At 42.8% G+C, this 22,509-nt stretch overlaps 1 protein-coding gene across 2 annotated transcripts in view; it reads right to left on the bottom strand.

Moving 5' to 3' along the window:
* The window catches only part of LOC120552040 (cadherin-10-like), a 75,536-nt gene that overhangs the window by 38,206 nt on the left and 14,821 nt on the right, over positions 1 to 22,509 (bottom strand). The window contains exons 1-3 of one of the 2 annotated variants that reach the window (XM_039789685.1): positions 19,608 to 19,627; positions 13,368 to 13,758; positions 1,826 to 2,120 (exon numbers count right to left, since the gene is read on the bottom strand). In XM_039789685.1, the coding sequence (XP_039645619.1) occupies positions 1,826 to 2,120; positions 13,368 to 13,604 (532 nt within the window). In that variant the 5' untranslated portion in view covers positions 13,605 to 13,758; positions 19,608 to 19,627. Of the gene's footprint in view, positions 1 to 1,825; positions 2,121 to 13,367; positions 13,759 to 19,607; positions 19,628 to 22,509 lie in introns of those variants that run through there. The other variant, XM_039789684.1, reaches the window with a different exon arrangement.

Genomic DNA, 22,509 nt, shown 5'->3' with positions numbered 1-22,509 from the left:
TCTGCACCAGTGCTGGAACCGTCACAGAGACGCTTTACCTTGTTTATTCTCCGGTCATAAAACAGCGCCTAGTCTCATTTAATTAGCCGGGCGCTCTTTGTTGAGTCTGCATCATTATTATGATTGATAAAGTCCCATTGATCCAGTAAGACTGGCATTTTATAACGTCTCTATCCTATTTGAATCATAAGCCTTTTAATCCAGCTCCTCACACACACACCTTCGTTTGTGTAAACACTTAAATATTGTGTGTTTTATGATCAATAAATATGGTTTTACACACTAAATGCAACTCTCTTTGCCTGCTGTACACACACCAACCTAGTATTACTTATTAATTTTATATACATTGTTATAATTGTTATTACTTATGGACCGATCTGTCTTTTGTTTGTTTATTTTCTTTATCTTTTAAGTCATTAATTTCCCTACATAGCAGACATATCTCAGGGGTGGGGGCTGTATGGTAACATGGGCCTAGTGAGTGACCTGCATTAGCTAACAATTCTGGAATCTAAACTGGTTTGCTAATCTGTTACACTGTATTAAAGGGCATTTATTGACATAAAAAAGGTAAGATGTTAGCAGAAGATGCCTGACATCGCCAGACCAGTTTACAAAAGCGAGTTAGTCTGGAACCTCTCAGTTCATTTTCGATTTCTAAGAGGCGTAATCAACGGCCGTAGACGCAATTGGATAGACTTACAACCAATGAGAGCAATAAAACATGTGACATAGCGGCGAGCAACGGACACATGTCAACAGACTACACCGTGCAGAGATGAGCTGTGATGGTGTAGCATCAACATGTCGGCGAACAAGTGTTTTTACCATCAGAATTGGAAAATAGTACTTCGACAGAAAGTTCCGCATTAGCTGCAGCCATCTTGGTTGTTTTCGAAAACAGCGCTCATCTTTACTAAGCTAGGTTTAAGCTCACGTGAGCCAAAAATGACGCCAATGTGTATTTTGCATGAAGCGTGAAAGCTCCGCAAGTTGTCGGTCATTGTGTTAAAACCGCCCCATGTGAGATAAATGGCTGTGATTGGCCAGGCCCATCTGTCTGACTGGTAGGGTTGGGTATCGTTTGGATTTTTACTTTTAAAACGATTCCAATTCCTAAACCGATTCTTGAAAAACTGAAAAATGACATCTCTTTTATAGATGTGGTAGCCGTAATATGCTTTTACGTCCGTTTTGGTGAGCCCAGAGGGAAAATATGGCATATTAAAAGTAGCCTACGTTTACGGTAGCTAGCTAACGGCAGACTACAGAGAAAGTGTGGTATTTTTACGTCCGTTTCGGAGTGACAGAGGGAAAATATTTCAGTCGACACAATAAGTGGAACTGAAGTGGGTGAGTGGAACCGAAATTTGCGTTCTTATGCGGTCCGATTCCTACCGTTTGCGTAGGAACCGATTTCGGTACCCAACCCTACTGACTGGGACCAGACCGATCTGCCAGAGCAAATAAAACAGGAGCTCTCAGATTCGTCTGGTTCCCGGGCTAGTAGGTCAACCTTGAGAAGAGATTATTTTGTCAAACAACTTCCAAAGTCAAAGATGAATCACACTCAATCAAATTGATATTCAATGCAATAAACCAATGTTCCATTATGAGGCATTACTTCAAACAAAACCTATAAAACACGGGACACTAAAACTTACACTAACGGTTTGCCCAGAATTATTCGACAAGTTGTATATAATGATACCATTCCAATACAAGTCAATGAACGATGATCACACAGCCCTACAGTGTAGGTACGTACGTGCACTATGAACAGTTCACGGAATTATGGGGAATAATTACGGCAAGAACTTACCGATGTCAGACATTTCAGGGACTCTGGCCATGTAGGGGTCCATGGTGAATCGAGGCTCGTTGTCGTTGATGTCGTGGATCTTGATGATGAACTCGGACTGACCCTCCAGCGCCTCGTTGGTGAAGCGGTTGATGGCTTTGGCGTGGAGGATGTAGTAGGCCTTCTCCTCCCTGTCCAGCCTCTTGGTGGCGTGGATGTCCCCCGACTTCTCGTCTATCTTAAAGAGGGACCCCGCTCCCTCCCCTGTGAGGACGTACCTCACGCTTCCGTCTCCTCGATCTCCATCTGAGTGAAGCTGTGGAGAAAAAGAAATTGATATAATAATGTGGCAGCACCCAAAACAACTATGTATTTCAAGCAACAATTTGTGGCATTTTCTTTTTAATAAATTCCCACTTTGCAGCTCTCTATTGCTAATTGTGATAGCACAACAGTGAGTCACACTTTGGTTCATGAAAGCTTTCACATTTGCTTGATTTGCTCTAATGAACACAAAGTGTCGGCTAGCCCTTTTTAAGGGAAATAACTCCTAGTTGGCAGGAACAGAAATAGCCAGAGTGAACAGGAACCTCATCTACATAAAGTCCAACAAAAATGGAGAAACATCACAGTGCTGGCTCCACGGTTTGATTGACAGGTGATCTCTAAGAAGTGCAGAGCAAAAAAAACAACAACCTCCCAGCAATGCACACTTTGTACCGAGAATGTCAACAAAATCAAATTTCAAAGTAGAAACCCAGCTTTCCACTTAAGTTTTTTCTGATACGCTGTGCACATATCAGTGATCTGACCAATCTGGGCCTTGGCAAAGAAACACACTGACAGCTTTGATAAGTGTGTTTGGTGTTATTTAACAGATTCATATCGTCTTTAGTAAGCTGTCATCGAGTCATCACGATACACATTCGTGGCTTCACCTTGTCTCGGTGAAATTCACACCCTGCCAAGAAGAAAACACAGAGCCGGAGCGTTTAAAATGTTGCGTTTACTGGTATTGTTACATGCAGGTAGTCATCGTTATTTTACCTCAGGGCCACGGTGGCATTTTCACAGTGCTGTAAAACAGAATGCCAGTGTGTCCAAGTCTGCAAAGTACCAGCGTGAGTGCGAGCACGTCCGCCGCCTGCCAATCATTGATGGATCAGCAACATGAACCAACATGCCAGAGGACCACCAGAGTCCACTCGTCTGTGGTGTTTCTCATTATTATTTGCTCTCTCCCTCCCTATCTCCCGTTTAATTTTTTTTCTGCATGAACAGCAGCTTAGCATGCGCTGACATTTTAATTCCACCACCAAATCCCCCCAACATATTTATCTCAGAGAACTCATCAAAAGCTTTTTCCAGTCGTTTCCCCTCCCACTGCTTCCCTGCCTACTTCCCTTTCCCCCTCCTTTAATAACCAAGGACATGCCAATAATTGCAGGGGGAGGTAATGGGCAAAAAGAGGGCATGTTTGCAAAAGTACAAAAACCGTGGCAAACGCCACCTGAATTACCCCGATAAGTGGGCACTAGTACGTGATTCTGAGGTCTGTTGTTGACACCTCGTTAACTCAAGTGAGCCGGCACGTTCGAATTTTGACAGTTCGAATGCATATTTTCCTTTGAGCGCGAGTTGTCTTTGTCTACTGGCGTTCTTGGCTCTGCCGGGTGGACAGACTGAGGGGGGATATTGTGCGTTGCAGCAGGGTCACGTGGGAGCACATTGCAAAGTCTCCCTTCTCATCATATATTAAAAAGCTTTTCATCCCAGGTGCTCGGAAGCTTTACTAATTCATGCTGTTTTATCAGGGCAAAGCTGGCACGTGTGAGATGAACAGCTTTGTGGATTAGCATCTTTAACACTATTTTGTTCGCCTGCTTGAATGCTGGTAAAAAAAATGACTGTTTTCATTCCCATCTCTGTCTGTCTAACCAAGCCAGACGAGTGTGTTGCAGAATTTCAGCATCTTCGGATTAGGATCTAGAGTGGAGCACTGTTTCATTAACCCACTTGAATTCTGGTCAAAACAACTCTTGTTTTTCTTTCTTTCTTATTCTCTCTGTCTAACCAAGCCAGGAGAATATCCTGCAGAATTGTATTTGTTTTCTATTCTGCTTTACAGTACGTGCTTCCAAATAGAGACTCGGTTGGCTGAAAACAATCCACTTCAACATTATTATCTTTCTCCCGCTGTTATAGCTGCAATGTCCTTTTCTATGATTGTCTATCAAGCTGCCTATCTCTGCCGGCACGACAATTCAGTTAATAACCGTTGAGTCCTCTCCTTTCGGCTGAGATGTGAGATAGACAGTGTGACATATGCTGTGTCGACTATCATTTCTATGAAAACAGAGAGATCTTGTGGTTCTGAAGAGTTTCTCCTCTCTCCCCTGAAGGATATTACAAGGCAGCTCAGAGTATCGAACTCCTGCGCCTGCTGCAGTGACCCGTCCCTCCCAGTTGCCCACCTTGCTGCCGAGGAGAATTTACTGCTGCCCTTCTACTCAAATTAAGAGGAAAAAAAATAAAAACTCCCCCGGAAATCAATGTGGCAGCCCAACGTACATTCACAATGGCCCTTTGATCAATTTATATCGAAAATACAATTAAACTGTCACAGGGGGGAGAAAAGAAAGCCACATGTGCATTCAGCATGGTCACCAAGAAGCTCTGGCACATCAATAGCTAGCCTTTTCTCCTTTGCCCTCCTGTGGTACCAAATCGTAAAAAAGGCAGAGAGCATGACGCTATATCCATTAACACTGGGACTGCTGATCTTTATGTAAAGGAAAAGGCCACTGTAAAAATAAAAAAATAAAAATCTCCATCTTCTCAAGTCATTCTGTCTATAATAGCGGCCTAAAATCCTAATTTTCTTCACAGACTAGTTTGACATTTTGGAAAATAAGCTTGTAAGCTTTCTTGCCAAGAGTTACCATGTCTATACACACTCTGTAACAAATAGCTGTGTATTAACAGTTGCATGTCTGTTTATTTTAACAGAAATTGTCCATAGATTGTGATTCACATACAGTTGTATTTTTGTATTGATATTTGCTTTTCAAATTGCATAATTTGTGCTCTGACAACTGCATTTTGCGCTTTTTTTCAACATTTTAGATTTTTTTTTTTTCCCCAACATTTTTTAATTTTCTTTTGTTTTCAGAGGGTTACTAACTGAGCAGCTTTGTATGACAGAATTTTATATAATCAGCCTGAAAGAAAATGTTCTGTATTTTAACTGTAGCTACACACATAATTTCTGTTTTTTTAATTAAGTTCGAGTAACGAGCTGCCAAAACTTTTTCTATTATTTTGTTTTTTTATTAAAGAAAAAAAAAAAAAAAAAAAAAAAAAAGGTGGGAAATTATTTTTAAAGAAAAAAGAAATTTAAGATATGTACTTAATTAGTTGATTTTTTTTTTTTTTTTTTTTTTTTTTTTTTTTTTTTCTTTTTTTTTTTTTTTAAAAGGGCTTTTGGTGTTCATATAGAAGTGGTGTTTTTTTTTTTTTTTTTTTTTTGGGGTTGTTTTTTTTTTTTTTTTGGGGAGGGGGTTGTGGTTTTTTTACCGCATACAGACATGAGTGGGGTATTAATCTTCTCATCTAACTCTCAGCAAGAAAGCAAATAAGCGGTTTTCCCCCAAAATGTTTCACTATTTCTATACCTCCTTTAAGCCAAGTAAAACAGTCTGCCATTGCAGTGCCAAACTATTTCAAACTGTTTGCAACAGACTTGTTTTAATGCTTTTCTAATAATCAGTGCCTGTATCTTGAGTGGCAAAAGATCAAGTAAATGTAGCTGCACTCAAATCAAGAAAAATGAAACTTGAATTCAGAGAATCCTTCTAACAAGTTGATTTGAAATAAGGCTCTAAGGCAAAACTGCAGGAAAATGTCTTGGCAGTGAATTAGTTGGGAAGCAAACTATTGCGCATTTATCATTATATCATCAATGACATGCTATACACTTCCACTCAATTAGCCTTCTCTGCAGAGTGATACCATAATATTTCCAATGGTTGGCGTTTTTTCACAGTAGAAGATATTTATTTATATTCCTACGTGCTTCATCTTCCAGTTTTAAAGTGGGCTGAGAAGTGCAGTGGTACTCATCAGACATCTGCGCGTGAGAACTTCGAAGCGAGCCGTCTTTGTTTGTGAAATTAATCAGCTTCAAGTGCAGCAAATGTTAGTGCAGACTCGATCTGGCCGCCATTTGTGCTTCACTCGAGTTAGGCCAAAAAGATGGCACTGGAAATGGGTTGCTTAGGGCAATTAGCCAGTTAGCCTTTAAGGCCTTGTGTCCTGGCCTGTCGAGAACTGGCCGCCTTCTATGTAGCCAGATGGTAGCCTCAGACTGTGTACAAAAATAGCCTATCAAATGTCCGTTGATGTGTAAACTTGAGATATGTGGTCAAAGCTGCAGAGACTTAAAGGTGAAATGTCAGTTAACATATATTTCTCTATCACATCTTTTGTTTTGTGTCCCATGCATAATTTCTAGAATGTTATCTTTTAATTACAGGCCATTCCCAACAGTTTGTTTTCACTTTGCTGCAGGGCCGGGGCCGAGGTCACGTCCTCAGTGTTGGTTCTGGGAATTTGGAGGCTTTTAACAGCCTTAGTAGTTGTACACACTGTACAATTACACACAAACTATACATGGCGTCTTTTTAAGGCTGATTCTGGTATTTATTTTAGACTCAGCGTCTTGTATTTTTTAGTACACGTTTTTTTGTCTTTGAGTCACGTTTTCTTAAATCATTCTCTTTAAACTGTGTAGAGAACATTTCAAACTGTTCCTAGTTTTTTCTAAAATCAAGGTAAATTGTTCTTGAGAAAAGTTAAATATGATGGGAATAGGCTGAAATATTTTCTCACAGGAACATATTTTTTTTCTTTCTGAATTTCTTTCTCAATTTAAAATGAAATATCGAAAAAAAATAACAAATGAACAAAATATATCACCTCCATTCGCCCCTCATTCAAATATAACGTACTACTTGATTGCAGAGACAAAGGCTGAATATTGGCTGATAGAAAAATCAATTAATCTCCCCCTGACAAAACCAACGGGTGTTCGAAACAGCAGTGGGCAGGTGATAGCATGGAAACAAACGCAAGGTGCTGTGGTGATGTTGGCGTATCTCGCTCCGACATCGCTTCGCCCCTGCGACGTTGTCAGACAGATGTTTGCCGTGCCTCGCCGCCGCATGACCTCATCACACCCTTTGCACCCTGGGAGAAGAGCATAATTGAAGTCGCCCCCCCCCTCCCAGCGCACAAGCAGAAACTTATCGCCTAATCAACAAACACTGCCAATGTGTGCTCCAGGTCGCCGCTGGAGACCCGCAGGGGTTGCCATGGAGCGGGTACAGCCAGGCCTGTGCCATATTGCAAACTCCTTGCCTCTTTGCCAAGGTGAGCAGCTGGTAACGGAGGGGGGGGGAGCATGAACAAAGACCAAAAACCCCCCTCCCCACTACAAACAAACACACACATCCCTGCACCTTTCCACTCGACTGCCATAAGACGCTTGAGTCCTTCCCCCAGGTCGCTTCAACCGCTGAGTCATTCAGGACTGGGAAGAATATTATGTCTGTGTTCATCTGCCTTTTTTTTTTTTTTTTTTTCCTCTGATTTTCAGCCCATTACTGAAGGCTAGTGTGTATTTCCGTGCGCGCTGTGTGTGTTTGTGCACATACAGAGAACATTGCTTACTTGCTAGGGACTGTGTTGAGGCGTCTATCCAGCAGACCAAGAACCACTGGGGCCTATCAGGGGCTGTAAATACTTTATGAGATATGATAGTACAGCACAAACACTCCTAAACCACAGGCCATTAACCATTTTCAGTGGATATGTGCCCTTTGGTAAAGTAAGAAATAATGAAATAAACAAACATTCTCTTCCCCCAGTGACAGCCGCGGCCCTGCGAGGCCTGTATGCAGCTCGCCTGCTAATGAGAGGCAGTGTACGATTCCCCTCCTGCATGAGGAAAAAAAAAAAAAATAAATAAAAACCATTGGCCAATACAGCAAGATTAGCAAGATTAGCAGCCAACCAGCTCCACAACAAGACACCGCCAGAGTCTCCTGTTCCCCTTCATCTCGATTGCTTCCCTTAATTCCTTCCCGTTCCAACAGCTTTTGTTACACTTGTTCAGGAAAGATTAAACTTTCATTTGTTAGCACTTCACAACTCGATAAAGCAGTCGTAAAAAAGAAAAAAAAAGGGGAAGCAACCGGGGGAGATTGAGTTTACCAAACAACTGGAGACGGGATGTTGTAATTCAAGTGTAGTTTCATCATTCTATCTTTTACTGTGTGTCAAGAGCTGCTCCCTTGTTTATAATAACCTGCCATTGTGTTATTTCCGATTCATTTTTTTCACCACTAACAAAAGTGGTTTTGTTCCACGCTGTGTTCTCTGGTTGCCATGGTGTCACTTGCAATGACAAAAGACTTTCCTTTTGTGTTTCTGGTAGTGTTGTTTTGTAGTTTTTCTTCCGACCCAGTGCACTGTGAGAACACGGCCTACACCTGAGGATATGGATGCAGATGGTTGTTCTCTATGTTGAGCCATGTGTTCAACTCGAAAGCCATTCATTCCTTTTAGAGCCTCATTCATCACTTGTACTTTATCAAGCAATTACCAAACAGTAATTGCAATCAGATAAGAGCTACGTACCGCAATCCTATGTGACAACTGGCTAGTGAGCTGACAATGAGAAGAAGTGCCCAGCTGCATGTACTTGGGGGTAGGGGGGGGTGGGCAACAAGTGCTCAGAGTCATGATTAAGTGTGGTGCTCGAATGTTGATGCCTTAATGGCGTCTTCAGGAGACGGGCTCTTAGGCCGCAGCCTCTGGCTCTCTAAATGTATACCACACTCAGATAATCAATTCAGGTTTTTCTGTTGTTGCCATTAGTCTTTTTACAAGCTTAAAAGGACGAGTGGCACATCAGTCACCACTCTCTGAAGACAAAAGCTGTTTGATCGTGCTTAGTACTTTTACTTTTCATCTTCATTCGCTCTGTTTCTGTTGTTCTTTTCAACTTTCTTTTTGTCAGTCCTATTTGCTCGGCTCAAACCGTACGGAATGTTGTAATCCTTTTAGACCGGGGCTGAAAGTCAACCCCCCCCACTCGGGGAGGATGCATGTTGCAGAATCTCATTTGGTTGGATGACTCTATCCTCCGTGGACACACGATGGGAATGCAAAGCACTAGCCCCATTCAAGTCCTCGCACAGAACAGCCTTTCTTCCTCCTCAGTCGTCCTGACCTTGCCACAACGCTTCACAATCTCCTCAATTACAGTAGGTTGGAAGGAGACGGATATCTTGACTTCCGCTCCGCTGCATGTAAAGCAAGCATTATTTGGCCCGTCTTCTCGTACGTAGCCCCCCCCCCACCCAATGTTATCCGGGTCGACACTGTGTTTTCATTTTGTTGAACAAATAATACCTTCAGAGGAAGTCATATTTTACTGTAGGGCAAGACTGCCGCGTAAGTACGGCTTGATGTGAGTGGAATGGACGTCGTGCAAGCAGCCACAGAGCTGACAGTAGGCACAAAATATATTGGACAGCCAACAGCAATTAAAGCCTGAGGATGGATGGATGGATGGATGGAAGTCCGATACATGAGCATTAGCCGATCGGAGTATCATGTCACGTCTACTCTGCGACGATGGGGTGATTCTTGTATTCTTGGAGACAGAATGATGCACTCATGTACATGATGTTATTTATGTTGCAGCTTCTCATTAAGAGCAGATCTTTTCCTTTGAGTTGGTAGAGGATAATTACGTTATCTAGAACTCCATTATGCTACTAACAGAAGGCACAGTCGGTATTTAGTTTTTTTTTCCCCCCCTTTAGTGCTATTATAGAAACTAACCTTTTTAAAATTGTTCCATCACAAATTCAGGTTATTTGTGTGTCATATGCAAAAAAACAACAATATCTGCTGAAATTTGCATTAATTTGGATCGATGGATGGGCAGGAATAAAAAAAACAACAGACAGACAGAACTCTGTCTTCATAAATATATGTATGGACAGGCAGTACATAATGAGACATTTTTTAAATGACCAAAAATAGCATGTAAAAAGATCAAGTTGTGGAAAACAAATCCCAGAAGAATAAATACACAATAGACATTGAGGAAAAGACAGAATGACAGAGAGAGAGAGAGAGAGAGAGAGAGAGAGAGAGAGAGACTGAAAAGGAGACAAGCTGTAGATTTTGATGCACTGCGTTCAAAGTTACAATTTGTGAGATTTTTTTTTGCAAATATCTATGCCAAGTGCTCACTGCCTAGGTGTCTTCACTTCGTAGGGATCACGTAGCAAGTATCCCTGGGTTTTCTAAGGAATAATGAAGTTTGGGTTTCTGTATGTGCCACCCTTTTATTTTATTCTTTTTACTCTTTTCAACTGTGGCGGGTGGTTACAGCTGCTCACACCAACCACTGAGTACTTCTTTTATTCATTCTGAACAAACTGCCATTAGAAATGAGAAAAAAAAAAAAAGATTAAAAGAGTTTCTATATTCTGAGGGAGATGGGACTTATGGACTTTAGATGAGTCAGAAAATATGAAAAGAAACATTTCTGCAAATGCAATGTTAGTTGAATGAGATCTAAATGAACTCCTGCTGAACACAGGGGAGTCACTGTTCTTAAGTGTTTAGTTTACGTGCGATTTTATGGCACAACTTCCAATGTGCAGCATCTGATAAACCCGACAGGCAACCAACCCCTGTACAGTCCCTCCAGAAAAATGCGATTATGCGATCACATAATTCAATGCATAATCCGCCAAAGTCTGCATATTTATGCGGGGGCCGCATTTTTTCAAATACGCCGCACTTTCGCCGCATAAATTGCCGATTTCCGTGCAAAATATGCGGGGCTTGCGTGATTTCATAATCCCCGGATTTGCGTTGCAAAAAAGTCACATATACTGTATCTTGGCAGAAAGTTGAAAAATCTTGCATTTACTTCACACAAGAGCAGCCATTTTCCCCTGTTGCTATGGGAACGTTATGAAGTGACGTAATTACGTGACGTGAACATCATCGAAAAGCAGGGTGTTGGGGGAATCACTTTTTTTCTCTCTTTTTCATCAAACTGCAATTTTTGCAAGTCCCCGCATTTTCATCACATAAAATTGCATAAATATCACACATATTCCATCGCATTTTTTAAGAAAACGTGCCGCATAATCAAGGATTTTTACCCACAACGATCACAAAAAAACTCTTTTCCAGGTCCGCTGGGGAGCGTCTGCCACTGCTACACTTTTCTGGAAGGACTGACTGTAACTCAGCAAGAAGATATTGCTTTATATGTCTGTGTTTTTATTTATGTGATCTGTGATGATTACTGCAAGTGTTTTGTTAATAGGCCTACTAGTCTCATCATGATACTAAGGTTTGGTTTCAATAGCAAAACAATACTTTTTCAAAGCATTTTCTACAAAAGAAGCCGCTATGCAAGAACTTTGCCTAACTAAAATAACATTTGAATCAGGAAGCTTTCTGATCAAAGAACAAATAAACAAGATTAGGAATCTGACGAATCTTATCCATGTGCTTATTTAATTATTGTAGGTAAAATTGGTTACAGATCAGATGAGCTGATCTGCGGTTGACTCATCTGTTGAGCTGCTGTTTGATCACAGGTATAACACAGCATGTGTATGATTGTGTGTGTTCATCACTGCTATGAAAAGCAGCTGTAGTCTACAACAGGGATGTCACGATACCAAAAATCTAGTAGTCGGTACCGATACTAACAAAAGTACACGATACTCGATACCACGGTTTGTAAAAACAGAAGAAAATAATAATAATCCTTAGTCATTAATTCCTTTATTTAAACATCACGTCAGTGTTTTTTTTCCGTGTCAACTTTCTGTTTTGGTGTGGAGTGGATGGGGCAAGGAGAGCGTGATTTACACGTAATCAGGAGAAAACGTCTGCATCCCGCTGCTTTGAAGCCTGGCATTACGTTAGCGTACGGTAACATCTTTCACAAGTTCACCTGGAAGTCCCAGATAGCAAGCGTGTTTAGTTACGTCTGCTTCTCTCTGCCGTTGTTGTTTTTCACATAGAACTGGTCTGGTTAAAGTTATTGGACGTAATGGAGGTCCGCTAAAACAAGCATTTACGTTAGCTATCGTTACCTATCGTATGTATGTCAGGCTGTCACGCGTTATTATGGCTCCCACGTAACTTCTAGGCAAGACCCACCCTGAAAAGCAGCCCGATTGGTTGGTGTTAGGCAATGACCTTGAATAGTTAAGGTTAGGATAGCCGAATGGTCAGGGGATAAGACCTGAACAGATTGGGTTCCGTTACCTCGCATAAGCATGGACGCCTGGCCAATAGTAGCGTGTGAATGCTATTGAAGGGCGGGTCTTGCCTAGAAGTTGCGTGGGTTCCATAATAACGAGGCTGGGACAGACTAACCCTAGTCTATATCCACGACGTTCCTCTTCCGGGATTGCTCTGGTGCTGCCGCAAATTCCGCCGGATTACACCGTTTTCACCTGGATATGCGTTACCTTCCGCTTTCTTTGTGTTGTAATTTTAAACTCCAGTGGATTCATGAGGACTATGGTTAACTGCTCCTTATATCTCTGCAGGGTAAATCCAGACAGCTAGCTAGACTATCTGTCCAATCTGAGTTTTCTGTTGCACGACTAAAACAACCTTTGAACATACACGTTCCACCAAAACAAGTTCCTTCCGAAGGCTGTTTTGCAGCGGCATACCGTGGCTCTGTCGGGTGCTTAGTGCCGGCAATGACGATTGTGATTGGTTTAAAGAAATGGCAATAAACCAGAGCTTTTTTTCCCATCCCGGAATGCTGTGTGGACTAGCCAGACCCTCCTCAGCCGCGCTGTGGAAGAAGGTCTGAAAAACGGCAGAGAGAAACAGACTCACTTGCGGTTTGGGAGCTCCAGATGAAGTCGTGAAAGCCGCCGCCTTAGATGTACGGTAAAGCCAGAAGCTGAATGCGGTCAAGCTGTGCACGGCGATGAGGGGCTATTCACTGTTTTTCCGTGCTGCTCAGGATTTTCTTTTTTAAGATTATCTTTTTGGGTATTTTCGGGCTTTATTTGGACAGGACAGCTGAAGACATGAAAGGGGAGAGAGAGGGGGGAATGACATGCAGCAAAGGGCCGCAGGTCGGAGTCGAACCAGGGCCCTCTGCGTCGAGGAGTAAACCTCTACATATGGGCGCTCGCTCTACCAACTGATCGATCCGGGCGCTCGCTGCTCAGCATTTTAACGTCAGTATAGAACATTTGTAACGTTAGGCGTGTATACTGCCCCCGTCAGGTCCAGAAGGATTGCATCCCCCGATACCTATGGTACCGCATAAGAATGAGTACCGTCACGTTTTCTGAATTTTGGCATAGAGTTGGTACCGAAGTACCGGTTCCCGTGACATCCCTAGTCTACAACTGGTGTAGCAGCTTGGTGCTGTGAGTGTCTGATAAAGAAAGAAAAAAACTGAGAAAGCATGCTCTTTAACTACCTTTCCGACATACTGCATGTCTGTCCCGGTGTACTCCTCCAACAAAAAGAACTGGTTCCACATCCAACCTCGTTTGGAGCGCCTGAGCGGCACTCCATTGGCGTCTTGTCCCGTCAGCCCTGTGGACCCCCTCCGCCCCCCTGTAGTCCTTCGCAGGGCCCTGAGGCCATGCCCTGGAGAGCTGAGGTGGGCCATTACCCACAGCACCATCAATAGGCAAACCTTCCTTCTATCCATGGCCACACCACCACAACCTTCTGTCTTCTCTCCCCCCCCCACCTCAGTGGTCTGTGTCCAGTGGTTATTGGTCAGAGTATCGGATCAGTCCACATGCTGTAATCTACTGAAGCAGGGAAGGCTCCTCGGACTCACATGGGGCGGCAAACAGCACCTGCAACATTTACAGAGAAAAACCGAGTGTCAATACTGGGAGGGGAGGCAGTGATTTGTTACTGCACAAGCTCCTGTTATTCTTCATAACCTGTAGTCGAGACCACTCGGTGGAGTTCCAGTCTTTCCAGTCCCCTCACCACTGTAAAGAGGGAATGAAACAAACAACTGAAATGTGACAATGAAATCAATTGACCTAGTTTTATGACAAAGTTAATTTGACTCTCAAATCCTTTGCTTTTATTTACATTTTCTTTTTCCCTCCATCGTCTGAGCACTGCACAAGCTCCTGTTTTCTTTCATAACCTGTAGTCGAGACCAACTCGGTGGAGTTCCAGTCTTTCTGAAGAAAATGCATATCTTTCCAAATGTGCTTTAATTGCTTAAAAAAAGCAATAAAGATAAAGATCTATACAATCATAAAAACGAAATAAAGACCAAAAAAGGGTTAACCATGAACCAATACTGTAAAGAGGGTTTGAAACAAACAACTGAAATGTGACAATGAAATCAATTGACCTAGTTTTATGACTTAAAATGCTCATATTATGCTCATTTTCAAGTTCATAATTGTATTTATAGGTTGCACCAGAATAGGTTTATGTGACTTCATTTTTAAAAAACACCATATATTTGTTGTACTGCACTTTTGTGCAGCTCCTCTTTTCACCCTGTGTATTGAGCTCTCTGTTTTAGCTACAGAGTGAGGCATCTCACTTCTGTACCATCTTTGTTGGGAGTCGCACATGCGCAGTACCTAGGTCAGCACTGCTAGCTAGTCAGTTGCAGAGTATGAGGGCGTGCTACGCTAGCAGCTAGGCGAGTATTATAACGTGTGTTACAAAGTGACGCACATTCATCACGGAAGTAAAGGCTGGACTACAATAGAGCTGTTTGGAGCAGTTTGTGAACAGTGTTTTCTGTTGGAGATGGTCAGTCCCTTTGTGGTGGACTTTGGGCTTTTTCACTTTGTTAAACCTATAAAGTGCACAAAAAAAGATATACAACACAATAAAGGAAAGGGAAAATGCCAAAAAGCATAATATGAGCACCTTTATCAATTTTATTTGCTTTTATTTACATTTACTTTTCCTCCTATCGTCTGAATTTAGACAGTTTCTCTTTCATTTTCTGCAATGGTACACATTTCCACTTGCTTTAGGTTGTCAACTAAAGATGCTGCAATGGTAAATCTGAGGTATCAATCACTTGATAAAGCCTGCGTTGAACATGTTGCCAAAATAAAAAACAAATGCAAAATAAAAAAATAAAAATGCATTGAATAAATATGCAACTACTGTGCACACTTGAGGCAGACAATTTTGAGAAGTCATGCCCAGGTGAAAACCAAGCATGAGTCAGGGCCCACATGATAAAAGCAGATCTGAAATCTGTAACACAGTGGATGGCATTTCCGCTGCCGCACACACACATCCACGCATTCCGGTTCACTCAAGCCCTGATATACATTCATGTGCACACACATGCTCTATGTTGACTGTCAGTCATCTGATTGACGGGCAGGCTGAGTGCAGCCTAACCTGATAAATATCAGATTAGAAATATTACACATCAATGTATTGGCTTACATCTTGTAGAGCATGTGCGGAGCTACTTTATCGGCATTAAGCCCCTGAATCAACATCTAATAGAGTGCAAGGCTCAATGTGGAGCGGCCCATTCTATCGTTTTACACAATCTGCTTCGGCACACTTTGTTATCAGACCCAGCAGAATGCCAATGGAGACCCTGGGCAATGTCAACCCCAGTTTATTACCTTAAGATCAGTGTAAAGATACTGAACAAAATGTCTGTTGGCAAACCACAGAGAAGGGCCCTGATGTGGGCAATGGAATATCTTGTCTCTCCGTCTCTCAATCATTTCTCCCACCCCTCTACTTTCCCTTTTCTCTGTCCGCCATCCTCTGAAGGCCAACGCAGAATGTGCTGGCAAATGTGTGAAGGAAGCGGAACAAGGGGAACAGAGCAGGATGGAGGTGGAGGAGGAGGAGGAGGAGAAGGAGGGATAGGAAGAAAGAGAAAGAAGGCCATGTATTCTGCTTTTGTTCTCATTATTTCTCTCCGGCTGGACGATATCCAGGCCGCCAGTGTTCCTCGGCTGGGGTTTGGTAGGAGGGTTATCAGTAGGTCCGCTGGGGAGCGTCTGCCACGTTCCTGCATATCGCTAGTTCTCAGAACGCCGGCAGAGGGAGAGGAGGCATGGGGTGGCGGGTGCAGTCTAGCCCCAATGTATGGCAAGTCTGGTCGGCTTTCCTCGCACAGTATGTTGGAAAAGGAGCAAACAATGTCTCTGGACATGAATTAAGTACCCTGACCTGCATGCAGAAGTGGAGCCAGACAGACTGAAGATAATGAGGGGAAATGGAGCGAGGGAAGATGAGTGAGAGGAAAGGTGCTGGCTAAAGGGGTGTGGAAGCAGTAGTCCTGTCACAATACCACCATTCTGTCTTGGATACTTGCACTGAATTTAGTATCTGAAAATCTGAGACCACAAAAATAAAGAAAAACCATCAAGCAATGTCACAGAACAACCGCTGAGCTTTATACAAACAGATGTGTCACCACATCGACTGGGAAAGCTTTAGAGCAACTTCTGTACAGGGGTTTTGATGTCGGCTGGGTGTCTTTGTTGCCTCGATAAACAAAATACAGTAGCTGCATATTTCACTCCTGTCCCACTCCGTCAAACACTTTGCGGTGAAGAAGTATTTGGTTCAAAACAGTTGTCTGTTTTCAGCTATTTGGTTCTTTTCCACTGGAAGGGGTCCATAAAGACAGTTTCACTATCTTTGTTGCTTTCAGTCCTACAAGCCCATCCCGAAATGCACCGGTGGCACAGAGTCTTTTTATTTTTTATTTTTATTTCTTTTTTATTAACAATGCTATGGTGTACCTTACTTTGCCACAGTTAACTCCTCGCAGTGAGCTGCAGAACAGAAAACCAGACTAGTTGTGTAGTAGCATCCTAGCTTGTTCACTTGCTGGTTAGCACATTAGCTCGCTTGTCTTTTGTGTACATTCTTTTTAGGGCTGCAGCTAAGAATTTTTTGGGTTGTTTTGTCTGAAAGCTTACAATTATAGAACAGAGGAAAAACAGCAAATTCAATAAGCTGGAAATAGAGAATGTTCATATATTTTTTTGCCATTTTTGGCACAAGTTCCGAGTTGAGTACCAATAATCCCAAAAAAAGGAGCCACCTCTTTAGTTGCACAACTGTCCGCTGTTCAGGTTGCTTTTGTGTCAAAAAAAACGTTTTCAATTTTTTTGTATCGAGAGCGGATTATTGCATGTCTGCTGTCTGCGATGACTTTGGAGATTGCGGGCCAAACAAGATAACAAACTGCCTTATTGAATACCTGCTATTCTTTAAAGGTCCCATGACATGGTGCTCTTTGGATGCTTTTATATAGGCCTTAGTGGTCCCCTAATACTGTATCTGAAGTCTCTTTTATATAGACCTTAGTGGTCCCCTAATACTGTATCTGAAGTCTCTTTTATATAGACCTTAGTGGTCCCCTAATACTGTATCTGAAGTCTCTTTTATATAGACCTTAGTGGTCCCCTAATACTGTATCTGAAGTCTCTTTTATATAGACCTTAGTGGTCCCAATATACTGTATCTGAAGTCTCTTTTATATAGACCTTAGTGGTCCCCTAATACTGTATCTGAAGTCTCTTTTATATAGACCTTAGTGGTCCCAATATACTGTATCTGAAGTCTCTTTTATATAGACCTTAGTGGTCCCAATATACTGTATCTGAAGTCTCTTTTATATAGACCTTAGTGGTCCCCTAATACTGTATCTGAAGTCTCTTTCCTGAAATTCAGCCTTGGTGCAGAATTACAGCCACTAGAGCCAGTCCCACAATGAGCTTTCCTTAAGCTGTGCCATTTCTGTGTCTGTAGCTATTGAGGAGAGGGGGGCAAGGTGGGGGTGTGGCCTTGACCAACTGCCACTTTGCTCGTTTGAAAGCCATGATGTCTCTCTCTCTCTCTCATGGGTGGGCCAAATTCTCTGGGCGGGCAAAGCAGAGAAAGGGGAGGTAACCTTGCTCCTTATGACCTCATAAGGAGCAGATTCCAGATCAGCCAGATCAGCTTTCATTTTCTCAAAGGCAGAGCAGGATACCCAGGGCTCAGTTTACACCTATCACCATTTCTAGCCACTGGGGGACCATAGGCAGGCTGGGGGAAATGCATATTAATGTTAAAAAACCTCATGAAGTGAAATTGTCATGCCATGGGACCTTTAAACAAATTCAAATCCCAGTGTTTGTTTACGCCCTCTAGATGTGATGGTGAATGGGAATTACGGCATTTCACAAAACACTTGCTAAAAGTTTTTGAAATCAGATGTAGTTACCGTGACAACACTAAGGGGCAAACGGGGAGAGAGGGAGTGAAGGAGAGGTAGAAGCGTCCTGTCAAAGCAGCGTCAGCAGTCAGGCTGGGAGACTGGCCCATCCATTACGCTACCTGTCTTCCAGAGGCAGCCAAGGCATGCCCTGCTTTCCCCTTATGAAGCAAATTGAGTGCGGTTGAAGCTGGGGGTTAGGTCCCCTCTTTCTCTTTTCCCTCATGCGTTGCAGTTTATAGCATCCCCCCACCCTCCTGCCTCCACATCCCATCCCACTGCCACTGCCTACTTTGCTTGCATAGACCTGAGCTGATATATGCATTATTGCTGGGCTTTTCGCTGAAAGCCAGTCACTTTGCATGTGTCCTCTGCCTGGCTCAGCACGGGGAGAAAAAAAAAAAAAAAAGACTCCTGGGTCAACAGTTCGTGTGCTGATGGAGGCAGGTGAAAGTGAGATGGACTGTCAGACTTCTTAATAACGCCCGCAGAGAAATAGTCTCTCTACTTTCTCTAAGCCGCAACTCTCATGGCAGAAGCTCTGTTTCCTATCCAAATTTGCTACATGACTGGATGCTTTTTCCTGCTTTCTCCCCCCCCCCCTCTAGTATTTCCCTTTTTATGTTCATCCCCCAACTCCCAGCGCACTCGACTTTATGAATTTACTTAATTGACGCTGGTGAGGAGCATGTGGGACTTTGAGCTATTGATTTGCTGTAGGCTTCAGCGTAGTTGGAAATACCAGTCGGTCTCTGGGGTGGACTCATGAAGCTTTCTACCTCGAGTCCCCCAGCACTGGGAAGCCAGCCTTTTCAATAGATTTCTTCATAATGTCACTGTGGAAAGCTAATGCTTTCACTGTAAGGAGGGCTCGGCTGTCCCTAAGGAGCACTCGCCCCTTGACCGCATTTGTCATACCCTGGAAGCCATATTGTAAAGCTCCCTGCCCCGATAATTCTCTTGACAAGGGACCACGACCAGGAGTAAGTCAGCTAAAGCTTTATTTTGCGACGTCAAAAAATGTTCACAGTCGGTTAAGAATGCTATGGTGCCACATGTAGCCCAGTGGCTAAGACAACATGCCTGCCTCTTTACGTTTGTACTGTATGAGAGTGGAGCTGAAAGAAAGACGGAGGGAGACTTAAAGGGAATTACCAATTTCTCACGACTTGGATCTTATTGGCAGTACTGGCCTTCGCTTCTATTGGCACCAAGTTAATTACTCAGATTAACAACGAGAATAATGACTATGAAACATTCCGATGAAACACAGGGTGTCAGACAATCAGACACGTTTCAAACTAATCCCCAGTTTAGCCGCACTAAATCGGAAGAGAAAAATAGTCCGTTGTAAACATCTATCCCTGTTTACAGACTGAAGAACCAGGGTTCAACTTTGACCTGCCATGCTTGCTGTTATTGTGGGCACAGAGTTTTATTACTGATTATTATCTAAATTTCTGCTGCACTCACTTTCGGTTTTGCCTTCAAATAAACCTTCTGCTTGTTGCCCCGTCAGACTTCATTGTAGCAACGCCACTGTTCCAGATCTCGGCAACTAACATGATGAGTAAAGCAAGGAACATTTATTTAAATAGCACATCTAGTCATCAAGGCAACTCAAAGTGCTTTACGTATATTAAAACGCCAAAAGCATCGAGACAAAGTGCAAAAGAAACACTGTGCTACAAAAGGACATTTAAGAAACATACAAGAATAAAAGTTACAGTATTGTGTAAGAAATTAATAAGGATTTTTTTGAATAAAATGCAGCCGCAAACAGAAGAAGTCTTTAGCCTCAATTTAAAGCTTTAGTGCGTAACTTTTTGATATTAATAAACGTCCGTTATATTCAAGCCATTGCCAAATGAGTTGCTACAAGGCTAATTAAGACTATCAGATCCACACAACTGTCTGTATTTCTCAATATGGTTATGTTCAGAAGATTGTGTCAGCGCAGAACCTCGAGTGAAGATAATTACCTCTTCGGAAAAGACCATCATGTTTTTTTTTTTTAATCCTCTGTGTCCTCCTTGGCTATTAACAACTGCATGGAGGAGGGAGGTGGGGGGGGGGGGTCACGGAAGGCTTTTATCATGTGGACGCACCAACAGTTTTGTTGTCATTACTTAGAATTCCTCATGGTGGCAACAGAAACTACGCACTATAGCTTTAAAAGAAGTGAGAGTTGCAGCGGACCTGCCTTTTTATAGGAGTGTGTTCCAGATCTGCGGTGCATAAAAACTGAACGCTGCTTCTCCGTGTTTAGTTCTGACTCTGGGGACCGAAAGCAGACGTGTCCCAGACGACCTGAGAGGTCCGGGTGGTTTTATAATGTAAAGCAGCAGACCAGAAATGTATTTTGGCCCTAAACCTTTAAGTGCTTTATAAACCAACAGTAGTAGTAGAATTTTGAAATCAATTATTTGAGAGACAGGAAGCCAGTGAAAAGACTTCAAAACTGGAGTGATGTGATCCACTTTCTCTTGGTCTTACTGAGGACTCGAGCAGCGGCGTTCTGAATCAGCGGCGGCTGTCTAATCGATTTCTTAGGGAGACCTGTAAAGACACTGTTACAGTAGTCGAGTCTTGTGAAGATAAATGAATGGGCAGGTTTTTCCAAGTCCTGCTGAGACACAATTCCTTTAATCGTTGATATATTCTTAAGGTGAGAGTAGGCTGTCTATGTAATTGTCTTGTTGAAATGCAAGTCTGAGTCCATGATTACACCAAGATTTTCAGGATTGTGTGTTGTGCGGTGACTTTTAATCGTTCCTCCTTGGCTCCAAAAACAACTACCTCAGTTTTGTCTTTGTTTAATTTAATAAAGTTCTGGCACATCCAATCGTTCACTCCTTCAATGCACTAACTCTGATCGAATTGGACCATACTAACCTGGTGATATTTTTATGTAAATGTGTGTATCGTCTGCATAATTACGGTAACGTAAGACTAAAACCCATGGAAAAAAACTACAAACCCAAGTTGTAACGAAGCTGAATTTTCTGACTGTGACAGAGAAAGTGCCAAAGAAAGAGTGAGTGTGTTCTTGTTCACAGCCATCTTCCCCGAGCGCCCGTCACAGGAAGTGATTTTTGAAAAGGAGCCACAGGTCTCGTCTCTCCCTGTTCGCTTTCTCAGGGAGCACCATCGTCATAATGAAGGTGTGTAATAGAACATGACACCATAATTATATTCTCCTAGTTAAGAGGCAGTGTTTACAACAAGCACAAGGCTGCCTTTATTTTCTCCCTCCTTAAACACACTCTCTCTTTGTCTCGCTCTCTCGCCTGCCCCATCTCTCGCTTCATATAAAACAAAATGCTTGATGAAAAAATGAAAAAAGTAAATTGCTTTAAATTGCCTGTCACAGATTGTGTGGAGTCGCCACAGAGCAATAAGACTTGTGCATTGTGTTGGGCGCTGGGTAAGCAAGATTAATGTGTCTGCTGCCAATTTTCGAATGCCCCGTGATTCTACGCTCAAAGAATTGCTTGGGATAACATTTTGAATCAGGACAATTAGCTATTAAATGTATCTATTGGTTTTATCGAACCCTGAACCACTAGGATAGACACAGGGACACAGAGAGTCGCACAAATGCATTTGTCAATACATATTGGATCTGGCCAGCTAATGGCCTTTCCAGTGCACATGTGCTGCTATACACCATAGGCCTGGGTGGCATTTTAGCCTAATCTAGACTTGGGAGTGACCTCTTAGAGTAAGCCTACTCCTCTTCTCTCCTTCTTCTACCTATCCCACCTTCTCTTCCTGTTTTTCTTTTTCTTTTCCCTAACGAGGGATATGAGCGACACGGCAAAGCACCCTATCGCACCCGTTGAGACAAAGACTTCCACAGCAACCCAGAAAGAGCCCCGGGGGTGCAATTAAAAGTGAGCGAGGAGAATGTCAGCCAGGGGAACGAGCAAGGGAGACGAGAGGGGGTGAGGGAGGGAGTGGGGAGAGGGGAGAGGAGGAGGGTTGGGCACTGGTGCCACAGGTAACGTGGCCATGTTAGAATCCACAAGGGAGACCCTTAAAAGCTGCTAATGTGTGGAGGTGTCAGCAGCAGGTTGTTCCACCATCGCTGCTCTCTTTGGCCGCCTCAAATCCTCTTCCTCCCCCCTCCTCCTCGCCTCATCTCAGACTCAGTTTGTTAAGAAGACTCAGAGTAGGTGCCATTCACAACCCATGTTATGCTACTCACTGGAGAAATTTAACAGCTATTTCCCAAGTGCGATTTGGGAAAACCGTACGCTCGACCCAAATCTGGGGCTCCCCATTTGTCTTATTGCCCATGTGGGTTAGTGGTTCACAAGCAATGGCAAATTATCAAAAAAGTGGGGTAGCTGGATGAACTTTTGCTCTCACG

Source organism: Perca fluviatilis, chromosome 22 (assembly GCF_010015445.1).
Source record: "Perca fluviatilis chromosome 22, GENO_Pfluv_1.0, whole genome shotgun sequence".
NCBI lineage: Eukaryota > Metazoa > Chordata > Actinopteri > Perciformes > Percidae > Perca > Perca fluviatilis.
The sequence above is the reverse complement of the archived record's forward strand: the minus strand, read 5'-3'. Positions and strand labels throughout refer to the sequence as shown.